General features: G+C 36.4%; 2 protein-coding genes across 2 annotated transcripts; both read left to right on the forward strand.

Moving 5' to 3' along the window:
• Positions 1-264: 264 nt before the first annotated feature.
• Positions 265-6,622, forward strand: LOC106144632 (olfactory receptor 5B2). Its single transcript, XM_078045982.1, has 3 exons — positions 265-402; positions 553-2,101; positions 2,652-6,622. Exon 3 carries the CDS (start codon positions 2,673-2,675, stop codon positions 3,603-3,605), a length of 933 nt encoding a protein of 310 aa, XP_077902108.1. The 5' UTR covers positions 265-402; positions 553-2,101; positions 2,652-2,672; the 3' UTR covers positions 3,606-6,622.
• Positions 6,623-11,891: 5,269 nt separating this feature from the next.
• On the forward strand, positions 11,892-12,830 carry LOC101968933 (olfactory receptor 5B2-like). Its single transcript, XM_078044871.1, has one exon. It carries the CDS (start codon positions 11,892-11,894, stop codon positions 12,828-12,830), a length of 939 nt encoding a protein of 312 aa, XP_077900997.1.
• Positions 12,831-17,110: the final 4,280 nt, after the last annotated feature.

The raw sequence follows: 17,110 nt of genomic DNA on the forward strand, positions 1-17,110 counted from the left end.
GTCACTTATTCCCTCTTCTGAATGGGAATTATCCTTAGTACACAGGGTGGCCTTCTCCGAGCAGGATTTTCTGTGAGTCTACAATCATTACCGGGAAAACATCCCAAGGTAAAAATTATATTGAATGTGGTTAAAATTGTAACCCACCACCGAGTTGTTTTATCCGTTTTCTTTTATTTGCTATTTACAGACACATTTCTGCCACCTGCCCAGCTACGCTGATGACATCACAAATAAAGAAACTGATGTTGGAATAAAGTAAGTGACAATTGCAAGAGTGCTTTTTTGACCAGTCCCCTAAAAGAAAGAGCTTTTTCTAAAGGAATTGTATACACTCTTCCCTGGCAGAGGTTCAGATCCCAGAAAGTGTAGGAGTTCCAGCACTTTTATTTCAGGAGCAAAGTAAGCTTTTATTTTCCATACTTTCATTTTTTTGGTGAGAATTGTAATATATGTAAAAGCAATAAAGAACTTGATTTTATGAATTACATGAGCTTAGAAAAGGATGTCATGAGCATTTTTTCTGTTTTTTTTTTTTTTTTTTGGAAACAGGCTAGAGTCCCAATAGCAAAATATTTCTCCAAGTAGGAAGTTCAGGGATACTTATGAAACAGGAGGCGACATCCCTGAAGATGGGAGCGATCGTAAGGCAGATGATGCTGTGACTTCGTAGGCGGTGATTTCATCCTGTGTACTCTCTTCCTTTGTCATTGTGGAGGAAGCAAAGAAGAACAGCTTGAACTGAAACTTCTTTCCACTCCAGAAAGGACCTGGTGAAATTATTTAGAGTCGTACTCCATTTCAAGGGTCTTACTGCATAATCTTACCTGTTTTTTTTTTTTTATCATTACATCTAGAAAAGTTGGTCGAGAAGCTGTTCAGAGTACATCTTGTAGAATCATTCATCCCTGCAGGGGAACTCTGAATCTATTTCATATTCAACAAATGGTTTTAGTAAATAAGTTGACTTTTAAGACTCTGAGCTTTCTTATCTGTAAATATCGATAGGAGCGTTACCTTTGTGGTTGTGACGATTAAGTGAAATCTATATTTGAATCTACAATTCTCTTGTTAGTGTTCATAGACCATAGCATATGCGATGAAGCGTTTTAGGTTATATTATCATGTATGTTAGAAATCTGTAAACACAAATGCCTGTGGCGGAGAGCGAAGCCAAATAAATTTTGCAAAATAGCCAGAAGGCTGAAGAGGGAAGTTGTTACCAGAGAACAGAGGTCATGCTAAAGGCTCCAAAATCAAATTTAAGATATATAAACATGGAACCCCATGATTCTGTGAATTTTCCATGCTCATCTCCATAATTCAGCTGATGGATGAGAATAATATGGGTGAGAATGGGTTTTAGATAAAGAAACTCCTTTATCTGTGAATTGGAAGTAAATTTAAGCAGAAGATAGGCTGAATGTCCTGGTATCCTCCCACAAAGGGTTGTTAGAGAGGAAGAAACACTGGAGGGCACAGAAAGGACAGTGCACTCAGCAAATGAGGAAAAGCAAATTCAAGAGTGAGCCTTCCAGACTGAACCACAAGTTGGAAGCTCCAGAGTAAGCACTCAGCTTTCCCAGGCTAAGATGGAGACCATCCTCCCAGCCCAAGCCTCACTTCACAGGAAATACTCATCAGGACTGTGCTGGACACTTATGTTGTGCTCTTTTGTGAAAATGTATTATCTAATTTAACTGTTACAGCAATCCCTTTGATAGGTCTCATTTTTTTATTGTTTTTGTCTTATAAATAGAGAAAATAGTGGGGTTGGGTTGTGGCTCAGAGGTAGAGCACTTGCCTAGTGTGTGTGAGGCACTGGGTTTGAGCCTCAGCACCACCTTAAAAAAATAAAGGTATTGTGTCCACCTACAATTAAAAAATAAATATTTTAAAACATAGAGAAAACCAGTACTAAAGAAGTCAGGAACCATGTCTCCCAGGTAGGGAGTAGGGTGAAGCTACTATTTAATTTCATGTGCATCTCTTTGCAGAGGCTAAACCCTACCAGGACACCAGATCTCTTCAAAATTGCTTGATGATGGCACTTGTCTCTCACAAAGCTGCTGTAACACTCTATTTTATATGCATCTCTCAGGTACTTTACTCTTTGGTCTAATGGATGCATGAATAAATATGAATAGAGCTGAATTGAATCCCATTAAACTTCTTTTAAGCATAGAGTTTTTGGGAATCAGTCTGAGCAAATGGAAGGCTTGGCTTTGCCAGTAGATATGCCTGTAAATGAACACAAGCCTTTTGTAGGTTTGTTGAGAAGGTTAACCACATTTAAGCCAGGTGAAATGTAAGTGTGTATTATAAGGATGCAAACTCTTAATAGACTCAGGTGATATGATTTGGGAGATGTATTTTTTACAACTATGTGACTTTAGGCAAATATATCATCTTCCTGGACCTGAGTTTGTTCATTCACACTGGTGTGATTCGGATCATGTGATCTGCAAGGATACTTTAGCTTCAACAATGTGTCACTATATAGATTATCTGTCCCTTAGTTTTTTTTGGTCCCAGTCTTTGCTTTAGATCAGCAAACCACGAAGAAGAAAGAAAAGGATGAAATAACAGAATTTATGTGTTTTAGTGCTATTCCTCTTCCCTTGACCACTCACTGTTCCTTTCTTCCTTAGTACAGAGAATTTTGACTCACCATGCTTAACCACACAGAAGTGAAGGTGTTCATCCTGGAGGGTCTAACCAATGCTCCAGAACTACAGGTCCCCCTCTTTGTCTTGTTCAGCCTCGTCTACCTCGTCACTGTTTTGGGAAACCTGGGGATGGTCCTGTTGATTCTCTTGGACACTCGCCTCCACACTCCCATGTACTTTTTCCTCAGCAACTTTTCTTTGGTGGACTTTGGGTATTCTTCATCTGTCACGCCCAAAGTGATGGCTGGATTCCTTGAGGAAGTCAAGGCCATCTCTTACAACGCATGTGCCGTGCAGATGTTCTTCTTCACAGCCTTTGCTTCTCTGGAAAATATCATCTTGGCCTTGATGGCTTACGACCGCTATATAGCAGTGTGCAAACCCTTACGCTACACCACCATCATGACCAAAAGTGTGTGTGTGCGTCTGGTCCTGGGCTCCTACCTCTGTGGTTTCCTGAACGCCTCCGTCCACACTCTGAACACATTTGGGCTCTCCTACTGTCAGTCCCATGTGGTCCACCATTTCTTCTGTGACCTCCCAGCAGTCATGATTCTCTCCTGTTCCGATAAACACATTAATGAGATGGTTCTGATTGTGGCTTCAAGTGTCAATGTCATCTGTGCTCTCCTGGTTATACTGATTTCCTACCTGCTTATATTTATGACCGTCTGGAAGATGCACTCGGCGAAAGGTCTGTCTACCTGTGCTTCTCACCTCACTGCAGTCTCCATATTTTACGGGACGGTCATCTTCATGTATTTCCAACCCACCTCCAGTCATTCCATGGACACAGACAAAATGGCGTCCGTTTTCTATGTGATCATCATCCCTATGCTGAACCCTGTGGTCTACAGCCTGAGGAACAAGGAGGTGAAAAGTGCGTTCCAGAAGATTTTCCAGAGGGCCACATCATCTTTAGGAATGGGATTTTAATGTTGTAGGATGCATATAACTAATCTCACGTCTCTTGGATCATCTTCATTCGTATTTTAAGTACCAACTTGGGTTTAATTCCTAAAGCCATATACTTATCACTTGAAAAATTTATCATTTAGTAAAAAAAGAAAACACATCCAGACATTTTATACCTGAATAAAAATGGGTCAAAATATATACCTGAATAAAAATGGGTCAAAATATATACCTGAATAAAAATGGGTCAAAATATATACCTGAATAAAAATGGGTCAAAAATGGGTCAGATACTTTGGGTTTTGCTTTTCATAAAACTTATTGATGGCATTTAAAATTTTTTATGACCATGCATTAATTGTATACATCAATGGGATTCTTTGTGACATTTCAAATACATGCATGTAGCACGCAGTGACCAAAAAGCCTCCCTTCATTCATTCCCTCCCCACCTCCTTTCCTCCAGTAATCACTATTTTCACTATCTAGCATCAGGTAAACTTCTGATTTTTTTTAAAAAAAATTTAAATGTAAGAAAAAACGTGGTACTTGTCTTTCTATATCTGGCTTATTTCACTTGAGATAAATTCTTCCAATTCCATTTATTTTGCAGTAAATTACAGGATTATATTCTTTACAGCTGAATAATATCCCATTGTTTATGTGAAACACATTTTTAGTCCATTCACCCATTGTTGGAGATCTAGATTGATTTCATATCTTAGTTATTGTGAATAGTCCAGCAATAAACGTGAACATGTGGATTTCACTTCAATGGACTGATTTGATTTCCTTTGGATATGTACCCCATATTGCTATTGCTGCATAATATGGTAGTTATGTTTTTAACTTTTTGAGGATCCTTATACTGTTTTCTGTAATGGCTGTACAAAGTTACCTCCCATCAGTGGTGTTCAGGAGTTCCCTTTTCTCTGTGTCCTCTCCAACACTTGTTGTCTTTTTGTCTTCTTGAAGGACGGCATTCTAAAAGGTGCGAGGTCCTAACTGTTGTAGGAGTTCCTTACATATTTTGGTTATCATTATGGTTTGGATATTTAAAGTCCCCCGAAGGATCATGTGTTGAAGACTTTATTCTCAGCCGATGACACTGTTGGGAGATGATTGAACCTTTAGGACCCAAGGCCTTGTAGAAGGAAGTTACATCATTGGACGGATGCTCTTCAGAATGATATTGGTACCCTCCACCCCCTACCCCTTCTCTCTCTGTTGTAGTTTTAACTTGCATTTTCCTGATGACTCTTTGTATTGTTTTTTTCTCATCCCAGCATCCGGTACTGCAGATCTCATAGAATGATTCAGGACGTGTTTCTTAAGTGCCTTCTATTCTTTTTGGAGAAGAATTTAAGAAAAATTGGTGTTAATTCTCATTTAAATGTTTTTAGAATTCACCCATTGAGCCTTCTTATCCTGTGCTTTCACTTATTGAGAGATTATTTATTATTGATTCAATTTATTCTCTTATTAAATGGCCATTCAGACTTAGTACTGTTCTTGATTTATTATTTGTAGTTTGTGTATTTCTAAGAATTTCTGTTTTTTAATCTGGGTTTACCCAATTTGCTGCTATACAGTTAGTTTATATTTTATTAAAATCTTTTAAAATTTTTCTATAAGGTTGGTAGTGATATCCTCATTTTTATTTCTTCTTCTTAGTTTTTTGACTTTGTGTATTCCTCTTTTTCTACCATGATTGATCTGTGGAATCATTTTTGTTGATCTTTTCAAAGAATCAGCTTTTGGTTACTGATTTCTTTAATTTTTTTTTTTTAGCTGTTATTGGACTTTTAATTAATTAATTATTTTTTTTGTTGTATGCAGTGCTGAGGTTTGAACCCACTGCCTCACACATGCTGGGCAAGCTCTCTACCACTGAGCGACAGCCCCAGCCCCTGATTTCTTTATTGTTAGTCTATTGTCCATTTCATTTATCTTCACTCTAAACTTTTATGATTTCCTTTCTTTTAACTGTGGATTTACTTTGCATTTCTTTTTTTTTCTAGTTTCTGAAGTATAAAGCTATTTTATTGATTTCTTTATTTATTTTTATATAAAAAAATTATAGCCCCAAATTTTTCTAGGAACACTGCTTTTTCTGAGTGCCATAGATTTTGGTATGTTATGTTTGCATTTCCTTTGTCTTGAATTATTTTCTATTTCATTAAAAATAATTCTTCTTTAAACTATTGGTTGTGTAGAAGTTGTTTTTTAATTTCTCTCTCTCTCTCTCTCTATATATGTATATATACATAAATTTTCAAAAATGGGAAAGATTTGACTCCATTTTTAAAATATTCTTTTTCTTTCTTCTCTCATGTTGAAACTCCCATTGTGCACGTTTTAGTATGCTTACAGGTGTTTAACAACATCTGTATTTCAAGACAGGGTAAAAAAGAAATAAGGTTAATGAGGGCATAATAGGGCTCTAATCCAGTGGTGTTGGTGTCTTACAAGAAGAGGACCAGACACCAGAGCTCCACCATGGGAGGGTACAAGAAAGTGTCATCAACAGGCCAGGAAGAAACTTCATCAGGAACAGATTTGGCTTGTTCCTTGATCTCGGAATTACAAATCTTCAGAACTATGCAAAAATAAGTTTCTGTTGTTTAAGTTACCTGGTGTGTTGTATTTTAATTCACACATATGAATCTATGTCTATCACACAGATTGTCTTGGGAAGAGGAGGACTATTTACTCATGGTCTCTGAAAGATGGTAGCAAATAAAATCTTCACCATATGCCCATCAGTATCTGCTGGAACATTAAGCCTCCTTCTCTATGGCAGAGGCAATAGGAATATTGTGCCTATGCTTCAATCCTCCCAGAAATAGCACATGCCAGTTCTTCCACAATCCATTGCCTATAAGTAGCACATGTCTCTTTTGAACGGTAGTGGAATAGGTGCACAAAGAGAAGCAAATGGGATGTTTGAGCAATATTTTGTGACTCATACTATGGTAAATTTATATCTAAGTAATAAAATAATAAAACTTAATCTTAATGAAATACTTTCTATGTGCCAAAAACTGCTCTATTTTCTCTATATATCTTCTTATAGTCTTCTTGATTGTGTGAAGGTTACACTATATTATTATCTTCTTTTTGCAAATGAGAATATTATGTTTGAAGGGGTTACGTCACATAGCTGAATATGAGGACAAGCCATCTGTGTACATAAAACCAAATTTGCAACCAATAAACTTGCCCAGGTGAGCAAGGTGTGATGGGTCTCTTTGTAAGTATGATTTAGAGGTGATTATATGGAGAACAGAAAGGATCTGTTCCTGGTATTGGAAAAAGAAAATCCCAGGCCCCAAATTTAGTAATAAGACAAACAAGGATTATGAAAATAATTTTTGCTGAGGATATTTCTTGATACATTTCTGCAAAAGAAGAAGTAAAAATAAAAACTAAATTAAATTTAAAATAATCTTAAAATACCAAATGCTGATGGAGATGTGAAGAAATTGGCAATGCTCTGCAAGTGAAAACAAAGTGATACAGCATCTTTAGAAAAATGATTTGGGCAGTTTCTTTTCAATTAAATTTGCATTTGCTCTACAACTAAATGCAATTGTTCTCACATTGATTTACCCCAGTAAAATAATACCTATGCTCATTGGAAGGGAGGTTCTAAGGCTCCCCAAAACACAGAGAAATGAAAAGTATTTTTTAAAAAATGGAAAAGCTAACTACCTTGATTTGCTCATTACATATTGTATACATTTATCAAATTATCACATTGAACCCACACATATATACAATTATGTGTCAATTTAAAAACTTTAGACATGAATAAACCTGCAGAAACTTTATTTATAATCTCCAAACAGTGGAACTGACATAATGTACCTCAAATGAAGAATGGATAAACACTCTGTAACATCCTTAAAATGAAATGCTATCCTGCAGTAAGAGATTCCACCATTGACAAAGGTAATAATATTGAAGATCTTAAATACATTCTAAGTGAAAAAAGCTAGGTTTCTTCCAAAGGTCAAATTATATGGACCAAAAAAAAAAAAAAAAAAAAAGAAAAAGAAAAAGTTGAGTGGTTTCCAGGAGAAGAATGTGGAAGAAAAGACTCTTGGGGTTTTGCTTAGGTGAGGGAAGTGTCCTATAATATCTTGGTTGTGGTAGTGGTGACCTCACTATACACATTTGATCAAACTCTTAGAATTTTTATTTTGATTATTATTTCTAATATCACATTAACATATAATCACATATTTATGATATTCTAGTAGTTAATTATTATTACACTGGGGGTCTTATTGTTTGTAAATTATGCAATAATCTTAAAATGTGAAAGTAACAACAAGCAATACAAAAATTATGCATGCATACTCGACCTACCCAGCTTTGTCTAATTGCTTCTCGGGAAAATGGGGAGGGGAGCAGTAGGTGCCTTCCTGTAGGATGTCTCCTGAGAGCTTCATGTTTCTATAATTCCCTCCTGACTCCCTTGCATCAACCTGTGAGATCCCAACAGGACCCCATATGACATCATGTGAAGGGAGAAGAGTTATGTGCTGGGCCTCTTTATTTATCTGAATGCTTGGAGTTGTCAGAACCTGTAGGCCTTCTCTAGACTAAGGGTTTGCCGGGTCTGCAAGCATGGCTTCAAGATAAAAATTATATTGAGTTAATTTAAAATGATAACGCCTTAGCAAGTTGTTTTACAAACCTTCCCTCATTTTCTTTTTCTAGACTTTATTCTATGTCCGAGTGGTAATTTTATGTTTATTTTCCAAAGAAGGAGCAATACACCTCTCTGGGCACAGTGAGAATGAATGATAGATCAAGACTCAAATGCAGGGCCCTGGACCTCTGTTGGTGTTTCCCCCTGCATCTTTCTTTATCTTAAAGACCTCCATCTGTGGGAGGAACTTCTCTAACAACATGTGTGCATTATTCCATGGAGGAATTTCTGATCTCAAACTCTCTACTTAGGATTGGCTATTCTTTATTTTCCAGCAGTGAGGTAAGCTTCTGTATTCCATATATACTTTTGGTCAAACGTCTTTAAAAACCACTTCATTAAGGTATAATTGGCACATAAATGGCTGAGTCGGTATTTTTAGTGGAAAGCTTAACTCATACAAAAGCAGAGGGACAGCTATACATGTCCAAATCTCCATTAGTAGAGAGGGGAGTGAAATTTATGAAACATCACACTGTTTTCTTCAAGAAGTTGAACCAAACCATTAGATAAATGATGCTCTGATTAAGTTTAGTTTTATTTTATTTGGTATCCATTAGCCTTTCATCAAAGGTAAATGGACAAAAATAAAAAGTGTACACTGAGTATTCTTTAAAGCCTCAGAGGGAAGTAAATGGATTAGCACTATCTGAACTGCAATTTAACTCCCCCCCAATAATTCATCCTTTTTATTACTAACACATCTAAACATGCTTTGATCCTAGATTTTGATCGGGTTGAAACTGTCTCTCAGTCTTCAATCTGGAACATTTTTTTTCTACTAGCTGTGTAATTGTGTACCATAACACCAACCTTTTAAATCTCAAATTCCTATAGTTAATAATAATACTTATCACATACATTCACACACACATTCACACATGTGAAAAGATCTTAACATTAGTTCTAGAACACATGGTTATATGTGTTAAGATTGGCAAATAATGCTTTCAGGAACTAAGATTATAAACTTTGGTGTAGAAAGACACTCAAGAATAGTAGTCAGCAGAGGATAGATACCTTTTCTAACTTGACACACTGTTCCCACACAAGAACTTAATCAAATAATTTTACAAATGGTGCTTTCCAGCAAATCAGATCTGTAAGCTAAGGGTGAAACACAAACTATGCATTTTAAATTATAAGTACATGTATTCAACTAATGGATGGTAATTGTAAGAGGAAAATGGTTTAAAAGATTATTTCAAATTAAGCTAAAATATGGATTTCTGGGAAAAAATTGGACATGTGGACTCAACAGAGCATCCAATCACATGCATGGAGAAATGGCAGAGCAAGAATAGTAACAGCAAATTGAAGTGGCCCTGCTGAGGGGGAAGAGGCCAATTGAAGGGGAGGCTACAAGACTTCCAAATTACCTGCATGCTGCTGTCCATGACTATCAAACCAGCATACAGACCCTGATTCTACCCTAATAATATAGTTAGCTCTCATCAGGCTGTACCAAACACACAGAATTGTATTCATAGTTTAGAAAAGGACTATTTTGGCCAGTGCAATGGTGCACACCTGTACAACTGCAGTGGCTGTGGAGGCTGAGGCAGAAGGATCACAAGTTCAAAGCCAGACTCGGCAATGACGAGGGGCTAAGCAACTCAGTGAGACCCTGTCTGTAAATAAAATACAAAATAGGCTGGGGATGTGGCTCAGTGGTTGAGTACCTCTGAGTTCAATCCCTGATACCCTCCCCCAATAAAATAATTATTTAATCTCAAATCAATACTTTGAGGGTAGTTTTCATTGATATTTTCATTTTGCAGGTGGAACAAATGAGGTTCAGGGAAGTTGGGCTGGCTGTATCGTAATGGTGGGTGGTCAGTAAACAGTTGCTGCCTCTTGCCTTCAGAACTGCCGCTGCCCATTGTGCATGCTCCCACTGCCCCAGTTATCCTAAGACATCTGCGGTGGCCGTATCTCAGTTACCACACTTGAAAACAAGCACTGGGTTTGAGACTATGAAATGACGAGTAATAGCAAATTGCTTCAAATTTATTTTGATTTGGATTCAGTGAGGACCATTGAACTTAAGAACCACTCTCCTGGGCCCAAAGCTTACTTTTCTAATTAATACTATGTAAATATGAATGTGTTACTTAATTTTTGTCTCATAATTTAAATAAACATGATGACTAATCAATTTCATATTATTGTTGAGAGGAATCAATAAATATACAAGTAAATTATCTGCAGAACAGTATCCAGTACATGAGCAACACAGAACATAAGCTTTTACTAGAGTACAGAAAACTGAATTTGAAGATATATTCAATCCAATGATTCATTTTGGATAATTTATTGAATATTCTGCATATCAGTTGATAAAAGTAAAATTAAAATTTGGGAGATGATTCATAAAGATCCTTTGGATTTAATAGATTATATAGATAATTAGTGCAGTAATGTTTAATCCTATGCTTTGAGATCTATGGAAATTTGAAGTGTAAATTTATGCTGTAATTAAATAATGCACGTGGTATTTATACATCTCTATTTCCCTAAATCTCTTTTTCAGCTTTTTATTTGCTTATTTTTAAAATTCGAACTCTACTACATCACAAATGTGACCCCTCTAGAGTAAACATTTGTTAAAATAATCACCCATTAAATATGCAAGGCAGACTATGAATTTTTAAGTTACTTACTGAAGTTTAAGGTGGTCCTTTTTTAATTCAAATTTTTTGATTAACGTGTAGTAATTGTACATATTTGTGGGGAATAGTGTGATACTTCAACACATGTATAAAGCATATACTGATCAAATCAGGGTAATGAGTATTTTCATCTCCTTAGCACTTCTTTGAAGACTTCAAGCCCCTTCCTTTCAGTTCTTCATAGTCATATAGCAGGTTATTATGAAATATAGTCCCTAAAGCTTATTACTTTCATTTGACTATACTTTTTGAATTAAATATCCTCTGTGTCTCTGTCCCCTATTCCTCCTCTCTTCCCAGGCTGCAGTAATCATGGTTCTAGATTCAGATAGATGCTTTTTAGCTCCCACATATGAGTGGTCATGAAGTACCTGACCTTCTGTGTCTGGCTTGTTTCACTTACCATAATGTCCCCCAGTTCCACCCATTTTGTTGCAAATGACATGAATTTATTATATATATGTATATATATATGTATATATATATATATATATAGTTTTATATATAACTTTTTATACTGTTTATCTGCTCTGCTGGTAGTCATGTAGGTTGATTTGATATCTGAATGTGTGAATAGTGATGTAGTATACATGGAAGTTCAGGTGTTTCTATGATAGGCTGATCCCATTTGGATATATGCTCAGAAATGAGATTGCTGGATCACATGGAAGATCTATTTTTAACTTTTTGAGGAACCTCCATAGGGTACTCCGAAATGGCTATATGAATGGACATTCTTACCAACAATATTTAAGAGTTCTCTTTGCTCCACATCCTTGCCAGCATGTGTTAATTTTTTTGATAACAGCCATTCTGATTGGGGTGACACGATATCTCATTGTTGTTTTAATTTGCAATTTGTCTCTTTTTGTGCATTCCTCTATTCCTTTATTTCTCAGGATTCCCAAATATTGGATGGACAACTGTACAGAAGTGACACAGTTCATCCTCCTAGGACTAACCGATGCCCCAGAACTGCAGGTTCCCCTCTTTATCATGTTCACTCTCATTTACCTCATCAATGTCATCGGGAACCTGGGGATGATCCTGCTGATCCTGCTGGACTCTCGTCTCCACATCCCCATGTATTTTTTCCTCAGTCACCTGTCTCTGGTGGACTTTGGCTATTCCTCAGCGGTCACTCCCACAGTCATGGCCGAGTTCCTTACAGAATACAAGACTGTCTCCTTCAATGCGTGTGCAACTCAGATGTTCTTTTTTATAGCTTTCGCCACTGTGGAAAATTACCTCTTGGCCTCCATGGCCTATGACCGCTACGTAGCCGTGTGTAAGCCCCTACATTACACCACGACCTTGACACCAAGTGTATGTGCTCGTCTGGCCATAGGATCCTATGTCTGTGGCTTCCTGAATGCCATATTTCACATTTGGGACATATTCAGTCTCTCTTTTGGTAAATCCAACGTGGTCCATCACTTTTTCTGTGACGTTCCAGCAGTCATGGCTCTGTCTTGCTCTGCTGCACACCTTAGTGAAGTTCTTCTGGTTTTTATGTCCAGCTTTAATGTCTTTTTTGCTCTTCTGATTATCTTGATCTCCTATACGTTCATATTTATCACTATCTTGAAGATGCACTCAGCTCAGGGCCACCAAAAGGCCTTGTCCACCTGTGCCTCCCACTTCACTGCAGTCACCATATTTTATGGGACAGTCATCTTCATGTACTTGCAACCCAGCTCCAGTCACTCCATGGACACAGACAAAATGGCGTCTGTGTTTTATACTATGGTCATTCCTATGCTGAACCCTATGGTGTACAGTCTGAGGAACAAGGAGGTCAAGAGCGCATTCAGAAAGGTGGTTGAGAAAGTGAAAACTTCTATGCAAGATTGAGATTTTAACATTGTGTGTGCACAGTAATTTCATTTCTTTGCTCTCAGACCTTCCTCTCTCAATGAGTTACATTTAAGCTCCATAATGTGTAGAAATTCCTGCGGTAATATGCTTGCCTCTTTAGAAGTCTGTTGTCCAGTACAAAAAAGAAAACATTGTAAAGTATGAATGGGGAAGGTCAAGGAGAATGGTCAAACCTTTGTAATGATATTGGAACTTGCTTATCAAATAATTTATCCAATTTTATCAAATAATTAGTAATGACATTTGATTTGCTGACTTGTTCCATTGATTTTTCCTACTACATTCCTGTACAAGTATACATGTTGAACAGGGAAACTAACGTATATATATATATATAAAATATATATATATATATTTGTGTGTGTGTGTGTGTGTGTGTGTGGGCATATACATATTGGAGTGAAAAATTTGTCAGAGGTAAGTGGAGTAGGGCTAGTTTTTAATAAAAATTAATAATTGATTGGATGTTACAGTATAAATTTATTTTTTTCTGAATAAATTTTATTATTAGAAGAATTTTAGATTCACACCAAAGAGAGGGGAAAGTACAGATATTTCCCATGTAGCCTCCTCTGTTATTACTCTTCCCCCACGAAAGTTGTATACACCTTTGTTACAAGTGATGAGGCACATTGTCACCTGAAGCCCATAGCTGACATTGGGATTCCATGTTGGTATTGATATTCTGTGGGTTTGAACATATGTATAATGACATGTCCATTATTGTGATATCATTCAGAGTATTTTCACTGCCCAAAATATCTTCTGTGCTATTTATTTCATCCTCTCCCCTAACCTCTGGCAACAACAGATGATTTGGGGTCTAGTTTTACCTTTTCCCCAAATGTCATATAGTTGGACACATACATAGCTTCCCCTCTCCTCCTTTTTTTTTTCTTTTAATGAGAGTAGAAACACCCTTTACAGCTTACAACAGTAAATGGAATAAAGAAAACCAGAGCTCTTGCGTTTGGGATGGCATTCACAGATTTGTTGCCAACCTCCAAATGTGAGGCGTAGACTTTCACATTGACTTCTTTTACTTAGTAATAATATACATTTGTTTCCTCCATATCTTTTCACGGCTTAATAGATCTTTTAATAATAGCATTGTATAATATTGTATCATCTGGATGGACCAAACATTACATATTCACCTACTGAAAGATATTTTGGTTGCTTCCAAATTTTGACAATTCTGAATAGAGCTTCTATAAACACATACTGCTTCACTGCATGCTCTTCAACCTCATTGGAAGTTCTATTGATTTTCGTGGTCAACTCATCCTATACTTATACAGTGTAGATCCTCTTCAATGCTCCACCCTGGGATGCTTTTGGGTTTTTATTGAACTTTTAGTTGACATCTTAAAAGTAATGTGTGAAAATCTAAACTCTTGGTTTCATTCTCCTAATCCAGATTCTGATTGCACTGAGAATGAATCTACTGATAGAGCCTTTGAGAGGTGTATAAACTCTGCTGCCACCACTCTCATCATTTCCTACCAAACATTTTTTTTTTCATACTGGGGATTGAGCAGAGGAGTGTTTGGCCTCTGAGCCACACCCCCAGCCTTTTAAATATTTTATTTAGAGACAGGGTCTCACTGAGTTGCTTAGGGCCTCCCTAAGTTGCTGAGGCTGACCTTGAACTTACAAACCTCTGGCCTCAGCTTTCTGAGCTGCTAGGATCACGGGCATGTGTATTGTATCTGGCTCCTACCAAACATTTTGCTCCATATGGTATAGCAGCATATTATTTTAGTTTATTTGTTTATTCCATTCATTCACACTGCAGGAAGCTGTTCATCCTGACCTCTTTTCTTATTGTGTTCTTCTTATGTCTCATATTGGTTATTAATATACTCAGAAAGCCCAATTAACTACTCATGTAAAATGATCATCCCTCATATTCATCAGATATACTTTTTCTTTTTAGAAAAATTTTATGGATGCATTATAATTATACACATTGGTGTGCTTTTACTTTTGGTTTTGATAAGAACACAATATGAGATCTACTATCTTAAAATTTTTATTTTTATAGTAGAATATTTTTAACTAAGGGTACTCTGCTATGTAGCAATCTCTAGAATTTATTTATGTTGAATAATAGTAACTTTACAGTCACTTTGGAGTAGAACAAAGTGAACCACAAAATTGTGTACATTTTGCATCTTTTCACATTTAACATAGATGTTCTCCATTTCCATTAATTTACACACCCATCACTCCCACTTCCATAACCCCCATTCCATTGCATACCTCAACAGCTACCATCCTATTCTCTTTTTTTATGAATACCTTATATATATAATACCTTATAGAATTTGTCCTACTGTGACATTTACGTTGTCACATATAGCAGGATTTCCTTCTTAAGGCTGAATTTCATATATATGTATCATGTATCCTCATGGATTTTTAAAGTCATTAATCCCATGATGAAATTTACATGTTTCTATCCCTGACTCTTACGAATGATGCTACCATGAACAAGACCCTAATTTCAAGTCTTTTGGATATATACCAAAGAGGGGGCTTGTTGGATCTTATGGTAATCCAGTTTATAATTTTTTAAATTTAATTTTATTATTTCATTGTTTTTTTTAAAATTTGTTTCTGTTGGAATATTATAACTGTACACAATTTTGTGGTTCACTTTGTTCTACTCATAAATGCCTATAAAATAATTTGTTCCATTTCAATGCCCAGTACTATCCCCTTTTCTCTCCTCTTTCCCCCAGATTCCTTTCCTCTACTCTTTCTTCCTTATATTAATTTATTATTTAACTGGTGCATTATGGTTATACGTAATAGTGGAATTCCTTGTTGTATATGCATACATGCACAGGGCATAATTTGGTCAATTTCATTCTGTAGTTCCTCCCTTTCCCACCCTCCCTCTCTTTCTTGATCCCTGTCCTCTATTTCACTGTGTTCCTTTGTCATGAGATCTCCATTTTTAATTCCTTTGAAATCTTTGTCTTTTTCAAGATTCCACATATAAAAGAAAACCTTCAATCCTTGACATTTTGCATCTTTTCACATTTAACATAGATGTTCTCCATTTCCATTAATTTACCAAAAAATAAAAAAATAATAATTCTTATTTATGACTGAGTAAACTTCATTTTGTCTATATATATCACATTTTCTTTTTCCATTTGTCTATTGAGAAATGCCTAGACTGGTTCCATAACTTAGTTATTGTGAATTGTGCTGCTGTAAACATTGATATCCATGTATCACTGAAGTATGCTGATTTTAATTCTTTTAGATAAATGACAAGGAGTGGGATAGCTGAGTCAAATGTTGGCTTCATTCCTAGTCTTTCCAGGAATCTCTATACTGCTTCCCAAAGTGGGATTGTATAAATTAGCAGTCCCACCAGTGATGCAGGATGATAGCCCGCCCCTCAACATGTTTGCCAATATTTATTATTATTTGTATTATTAATAGTTACCATTCTGACTAGGGTGAGATGGAATCTCCATGTACTTTTGATTTATATTTCCTTAATTGCTAAGGATGCTGAACATTTTTCAGTATTTATTGGCCATTTGCATTTCTTCTTTTGAGAAATGTCTGTTTAGTTTATTTGTTGCTTTATTGATTGATTTATTGTGGTTTGGCTTGAAGTTTCCTGATGATTACTGATGCTGAGCTTCTCTTCCTAAACCCATCATTCATCTGTCAGTCTTCTTTGGAGATATGATCATTCAAATATTTTGTCCATTTTTAAATTTGGTTATTTGTTTTTCTGCTAAGGAGAAGTAGGAGTTCCTTACATATTTTGGTTATCATTATGGTTTGGATATTTAAAGTCCCCAAAAGGATCATATGTTGAAGTCTTTGTCCCCAGCCAACAGTACTGTTGGGAGATGATTGAACCTTTAGGACACAAGGCCTTATAGCAGGAAGTTACATCATTGGAGGATGCTCTTCAAAGGGATATTGGTACCCTGCACCACCCACCCCTTCTCTCTCTTTTTCTCTCTTCCCTGATCTTTCTCTCTCTCTGCTTCCTGGTCACCATGAGATGAACAGACTTTATCTGACATACATTCCCCACCATGAAGTTTTTCCTTATGACAGGCCCACTGACAACAGGGCCAAGTGACTATGGACTGAAACCTCTGAAACCATGAGCTAACAGAATCTTTCTTCCTTAGAAGTTGATCTTCACAGGTATTTTGTCACAACTACAGAAATCTGGCTAGCACAGTTATTAATTCCATTTCAGATTCACAGTT

This window comes from Ictidomys tridecemlineatus, chromosome 4, assembly GCF_052094955.1.
Source record: "Ictidomys tridecemlineatus isolate mIctTri1 chromosome 4, mIctTri1.hap1, whole genome shotgun sequence".
NCBI classification, from domain to species: domain Eukaryota; kingdom Metazoa; phylum Chordata; class Mammalia; order Rodentia; family Sciuridae; genus Ictidomys; species Ictidomys tridecemlineatus.

Bases quoted from the DNA above. Each gene is read 5' to 3' on its own strand.
- LOC106144632 (XM_078045982.1), top strand. From the start codon at position 2,673: ATGCTTAACCACACAGAAGTGAAGGTGTTCATCCTGGAGGGTCTAACC.
- LOC101968933 (XM_078044871.1), top strand. From the start codon at position 11,892: ATGGACAACTGTACAGAAGTGACACAGTTCATCCTCCTAGGACTAACC.